At 61.5% G+C, this 6,074-nt stretch overlaps 1 protein-coding gene across 1 annotated transcript in view; it reads right to left on the reverse strand.

The window, feature by feature from the left end:
- exosc9 (exosome component 9) overlaps positions 1-3,565 on the reverse strand; it is an 81,451-nt gene extending 77,886 nt beyond the window's left edge. The window contains exon 1 of the mRNA XM_072584221.1: positions 3,445-3,565. Coding sequence (XP_072440322.1) covers positions 3,445-3,510 — 66 coding nt within the window. The 5' untranslated portion in view covers positions 3,511-3,565. The remainder of the gene's footprint in view (positions 1-3,444) is intronic.
- Between the last annotated feature and the right edge of the window lie 2,509 nt (positions 3,566-6,074).

Genomic DNA, 6,074 nt, shown 5'->3' on the forward strand with positions numbered 1-6,074 from the left:
CCTCATCCCCCCCCACCCCCATCCTCACCCCCCCCTCACCCCCATCCTCACCCCCCCCTCACCCCCCATCCTCATCCCCCCCACCCCATCCTCACCCCCCCTCACCCCCATCCTCACCCCCCCTCACCCCCCACCCCCAATCCTCACCCCCCGATCCTCACCCCCCCCACCCCCATCCTCACCCCCCCCACCCCCCATCCTCACCCCCCCTCACCCCCCCTCCTCATTCCCCTCACCCCCCATCCTCAACCCCCCCAACCCCATCCTCAACCCCCCCCACCCCCAACCTCAACCCCCCCCACCCTCAACCCCCCCCACCCCCAACCCCCCCCACCCCCAACCTCAACCCCCCCCAACCTCAACCCCCCCCACTCCCAACCTCACCACCCCCCACTCCCAACCTCACCACCCCCACCCCCCATCCTCACCCCCCCACCCCTCATCCTCACCCCCCCCACCCCCATCCTCACCCCCCCTCACCCCCCCACCCTCATCCCCCATCCCCCCTACCCCCATCCTCACCCCCCCACCCTCCTACCCCCATCCTCACCCCCCCACCCTCATCCTCACCCCCCCACCCTCATCCTCACCCCCCCACCCCCATCCTCACCCCCCCACCCCCATCCTCACCCCCTCCCCCCCCCTCACCCCCATCCTCATCCCCCCATCCCCTATCCTCACCCCCCTCACCCCACCACCCTCATCCCCCCCCTACCCCCATCCTCACCCCCCCCCATCATCATCCCCCCCACCCCCATCCCCCCGCACCCCCCCACCCTCACCCCTCCATCCGCATCCCCCCCTCACCCCCCATCCTCACCCCCCCCTCACCCCCCATCCTCACCCCCCCCTCACCCCCCATCCTCATCCCCCCCACCCCCATCCTCACCCCCCCCCCCCCCCCCCCCCCCCCCCCCCCCCCCCCCCCCCCCCCCCCCCCCCCCCCCCCCCCCTCCCCCCCCCCCCCCCCCCCCCCCCCCCCCCCCCCCCCCCCCCCCCCCCCCCCCCCCCCCCCCCCCCCCCCCCCCCCCCCCCCCCCCATCCTCATCCCCCCACCCCCATCCTCACCCCCCCACCCCCATCCTCACCCCCCCATCCTATCCCCCCCACCCCCATCCTCACCCCCCTCACCCCCCATCCTCACCCCCCCACCCCCATCCTCACCCCCCCATCCTCATCCCCCCACCCCCATTCTCACCCCCCTCACCCCCCACCCTCACCCCCCCACCCCCCCCATCCTCACCCCCACCCCCCCCATCCTCAGCCCCCCACCCCCCCCATCCTCACCCCCACACCCCCATCCTCACCCCCCACACCCCCATCCTCACCCCCCCTACCCCCATCCTCATCCCCCCCAACCCCATCCTCACCCCCCCCTCACCCCCCATCCTCACCCCCCCACCCCCATCCTCACCCCCCCATCCTCATCCCCCCACCCCCATTCTCACCCCCCTCACCCCCCACCCTCACCCCCCTCACCCCCCACCCTCACCCCCCCACCCCCCCCATCCTCACCCCCACCCCCCCACCCTCCCCCCCCCCCCCCCCCCCCATCCACCCCCCCCTCACCCCCATCCCTCCCCCCACCCCTCCCCCCCCCCCCCCCCCCCCCCCCCCCCCCCCCCCCCCCCCCCCCCCCCCCCCCCCCCCCCCCCCCCCTCCCCCCCCCCCCCCCCCCCCCCCCCCCCCCCCCCCACCCCCCCCCCCCCCCCCCCCCCCCCACCCCATCCTCACCCCCCTCACCTCCCCACCCCCATCCTCACCCCCCTCACCTCCCCACCCCCATCCTCACCCCCCCACCCTTCACCCCTATCCTCACCCCCCTCACCCCACCACCCTCATCCCCCCTACCCCCATCCTCACCTCCCCATCCTCATCCCCCCCACCCCATCCTCACCCCCCCCACCCCCACCCCCCATCCTCACCCCCCCCACCCCCACCCCCCCCACCCCCCATCCTCACCCCACCCTCACCCACCATCCTCACCCCCCCTCATCCCTCCATCCTCACCCCCCCTCATCCCTCCATCCTCACCCCCCCTCATCCCTCCATCCTCACCCCCCCACCCCCCCCCCATCCTCACCCCCACCCCCCATCCTCACCCCCCCACCCCCACCCTCACCCCACCCCCCATCCTCACCCCCACCCCCCATCCTCACCCCCCCACCCCCCATCCTCACCCCCCCCCTCATCCCCCCATCCTCACCCCCCCCTCATCCCCCCATCCTCACCCCCCATCCTCACCCTCACCCCCACCCCCACCTCATCCCCCCATCCTCACCCCCCCCTCATCCCCCCATCCTCACCCCCCCCCTCATCCCCCCTCATCCCCCCATCCTCACCCCCCCCTCATCCCCCCATCCTCACCCCCCCCCTCATCCCCCCATCCTCACCCCCCCCCTCATCCCCCCATCCTCACCCCCCCCCTCATCCCCCCATCCTCACCCCCCCCCTCATCCCCCCATCCTCACCCCCCCCTCACCCCCCCCCTCATCCCCCCATCCTCACCCCCCATCCTCACCCCTCACCCCCACCCCCCCCACCCCCCCTCACCCCCCCATCCTCACCCTCACCCCCACCCCCCCCAGCCCCCCTCCTCACCCCCCCCTCATCCCCCCATCCTCACCCCCCCCTCATCCCCCCTTCCTCACCTCCCATCCTCACCCCCCATCCTCACCCTCACCCCCACCACCCCCCCATCCTCACCCCCCCTCATCCCCCCATCCTCACCCCCCCTCATCCCCCCATCCTCACCCCCCCCCTCATCCCCCCATCCTCACCCCCCCCTCATCCCCCCATCCTCACCCCCCCCTCATCCCCCCATCCTCACCCCCCCCCCTCATCCCCCCATCCTCACCCCCCCCTCATCCCCCCATCCTCACCCCCCCCTCATCCCCCCATCCTCACCCCCCCCTCATCCCCCATCCTCACCCCCCCCTCATCCCCCCTCATCCCCCCATCCTCACCCCCCCCCCCATCCCCCCATCCTCACCCCCCATCCTCACCCTCACCCCCACCCTCATCCCCCCATCCTCACCCCCCCCTCATCCCCCCATCCTCACCCCCCCCTCATCCCCCCATCCTCACCCTCACCCTCATCCCCCCCCCCACCCCCCCTCATCCCCCCCCCACCCCCCCTCATCCCCCCCCCATCCCCCCCCCATCCCCCCCCCCACCCCCCCTCATCCCCCCCCCCACCCCCCCACCCCCCCTCACCCCCCCCCCACCCCCCCTCATCCCCCCCCCACCCCCCCTCATCCCCCCCCCATCCCCCCCCCACCCCCCCTCATCCCCCCCCCACCCCCCCTCATCCCCCCATCCTCACCCCCCATCCTCATCCTCACCCCCCCATCCTCACCCCCCTCATCCCCCCATCCTCACCCCCCCTCATCCCCCCATCCCCACCCCCCATCCCCCATCCCCAGATGCCGACTCGGGTGGTACCTGTTTCTCGGCGATAGCCTGAAGAATAAACTGTCTCTCACAGTTTGATAACGGAGTCTCCCTCATCGTGAAGCAGCAACTGCCTCAACACTGATCACCAACAGGGATGGCGGCGCTGCACTGACGTCATCAACACGCGACAGTCGGCGGGTGCGTCACTTCCTCTCCCTCACACACGGAGAGTCCGCGAGAGGGACAGGAATAGAGCCGCAGCTGGGTCCTGGGCAGGGATAGGAGTGGGATGGGAATGGAGCAGGGAGAGGGACTGGGAATGGAGCAGTGTGCGGGAGTGGGATGGGAATGGAGCATTGGACAGCATATTGAGCAGAAGAGCTGGCAAGTCATGTTAAAATTGTACAAGACGTTGGTTCAGCCTCATTTAGAGTACTGTGTACAGTTCTGGTCTCCACATTACCAAAAGGATGTAGACGCTTTGGAGAGGTTGCGGGGAAGGTTTACGAGGATATTGCCTGGTATGGAAGGTGCTAGCTATGAAGGGAGGTTGAGTAGGTTAGGTTTGTTTTCATTAGAAAACAGGAGATTGAGGGGGGGGCTGATTGAGGTTTACAAAATCATTGGGTGATGGATTCAATAACGAGAGGTCACGTGTTCAAGGTGAGGGGTGAACAGTTTAAGGGAGATACACGCGGCATATATTTCACACTGAGGATGGTGGGCATTTGGAACACGTTGCCAGCAGAGGTGGTAGAGGCAGGCACGGTAGATTCATTTAAGATGTGTCTGGACAAATACATGAATAGGTGGGGAGTAGATGCTTAGGAATTGGGTGACAGATTTAGACAGTAGATTTGGATCATCTCAAACTTGGAGGGCCGAAGGGCCTGTTCCTGGGCTGTAAATGTTTTTTGTTCTTTGTTCAAAAGGACTTGGGTGTCTTTGTGCATGATTCATTGAAAGTCAATATGCTGTTATAACAAGCAATTGAGAAGGCAAATAGTAATTTTGCTTTTATCAGAAAAGGATATGAGTATAGGAGTAAAAACGTCTTGCTGCAATAATATCAAGCCTTGGTGAGGGCTCTTGTGGTACAATGTCAGTGTCTCTAGGTGAAATCCAGGATCGAGAACCACCTGTCCAGGAAGTATGTCATAACATATCCAAACAGGTTCATTAAAACTTACTATGGGGCGTTGGTGAGACCACACTTTGACTATGAGAATGACTGTGTCATGCTTGATTAATCTGTGGGACAGCTGTCCCAATTTTGGCAAGAGTTCATGATTTAGGGAGCTGTGCTTGTCAGATTGACCGGGCAGGGTATGTCAATGTCATGTTTGAATCCATTGCTATGTCTGATAGTTCATTTAGCTTTATTCTCATTGATCCAGATCTGCCAGTCAGTGGTGAGCCTATTGTAACTGTGCAACACATTACTGACTCCGTCCCGTCCCTCATCCCCAAAGACTAGATTTCCTGTCCCAACCTTATCATTGAGCCAACAATGAAGCTGATCATGCAGGTCTACACGCCCTCTGTGATGTATTACAACTGGGAAGGTCTATAAAAGTTGATGATAGCAATATGGAAACTAGGACTAAGAGTAGACCATTTGTCCTTTCAGCCTGCTCTGCCATTCATGGCTGATCTTCTATCTTAACCCTAAATTCCTGCTTTTTCTCCATACTCCTTTAATATCTAAAAAAAATTATCCGTCTCTTCATTGAATATATTCAGTGACTTGGCCTTCACAGCTTTCTGTGGTAGCAAATCCCATGGGTTGACCATCTTCTCGTTGAAGAAATGTTTCCTCATTTCAGTCCTACAGGACCTACCCATTATCCTGAGATTGACCCTGGTTCCAGATTCTCCAACCCGGGTAAACATTTTCCTTCAATTTAGTCAGTCTACCCTGTCAGAATATTATACATTTTAATCAGCTCCCCTCTCATTCTTCTAAATTTTAGTGACTACAGATTCTGCCGAATCAACTTCAACTCATATGACAGTCCTGCCATCCCAGGTAGCAGCTGAATGGACGTTTGCTGCAATCCATCGCAGGCAACCATATTCTTTCTTCGGTAGGGAGACCAAAACTGCACACAATACTCCAAATGTGGTCTCATCAGGTCCCTTATTGATTGCAATAAGAAACTATTACTTCTAAACTCAAGTTCCTTTACAATGAATATACCGTTTGCCTTCCTAATTGCTTGCTGCAACCTGCCTGTTTAGATTCACTGGAACAAGGACACCCAGATCCCTTTGTACATCCACATTTCCCAATGTATTACCATTGAAATAAAATTCTCTCTTTGTGTTTTTCACCCAAGGTGTATGATGTCACGTTTTTCCCACATAATGCTGCATCTATCATGCATTTGCCCATACACATTTTACAGCTCAATCAGTTAGCTGAGTGTTTCAAAGTTTTCTAGCGTTCTTGAACTTTTGCAATTTTTAAAATTTTGTTTTCTTTGACACTTTATTTTAAAAATGTATACTACTTTGCTATTTGCATGCAGAAAACGTCAGTATAGTGGGTATTCAAGAAGCAAAGGACTCATCATTTTACAGATGAAGCCCTAAGTAGGCTTCTGAGTGAGAACTCACTGTATCCTTGAAAGCAGAAAACCAAAAGTGTTCAAGTAAGTGAGCATCTTAGCCTGGAT

This window comes from Chiloscyllium punctatum, chromosome 14, assembly GCF_047496795.1.
Source record: "Chiloscyllium punctatum isolate Juve2018m chromosome 14, sChiPun1.3, whole genome shotgun sequence".
NCBI lineage: Eukaryota > Metazoa > Chordata > Chondrichthyes > Orectolobiformes > Hemiscylliidae > Chiloscyllium > Chiloscyllium punctatum.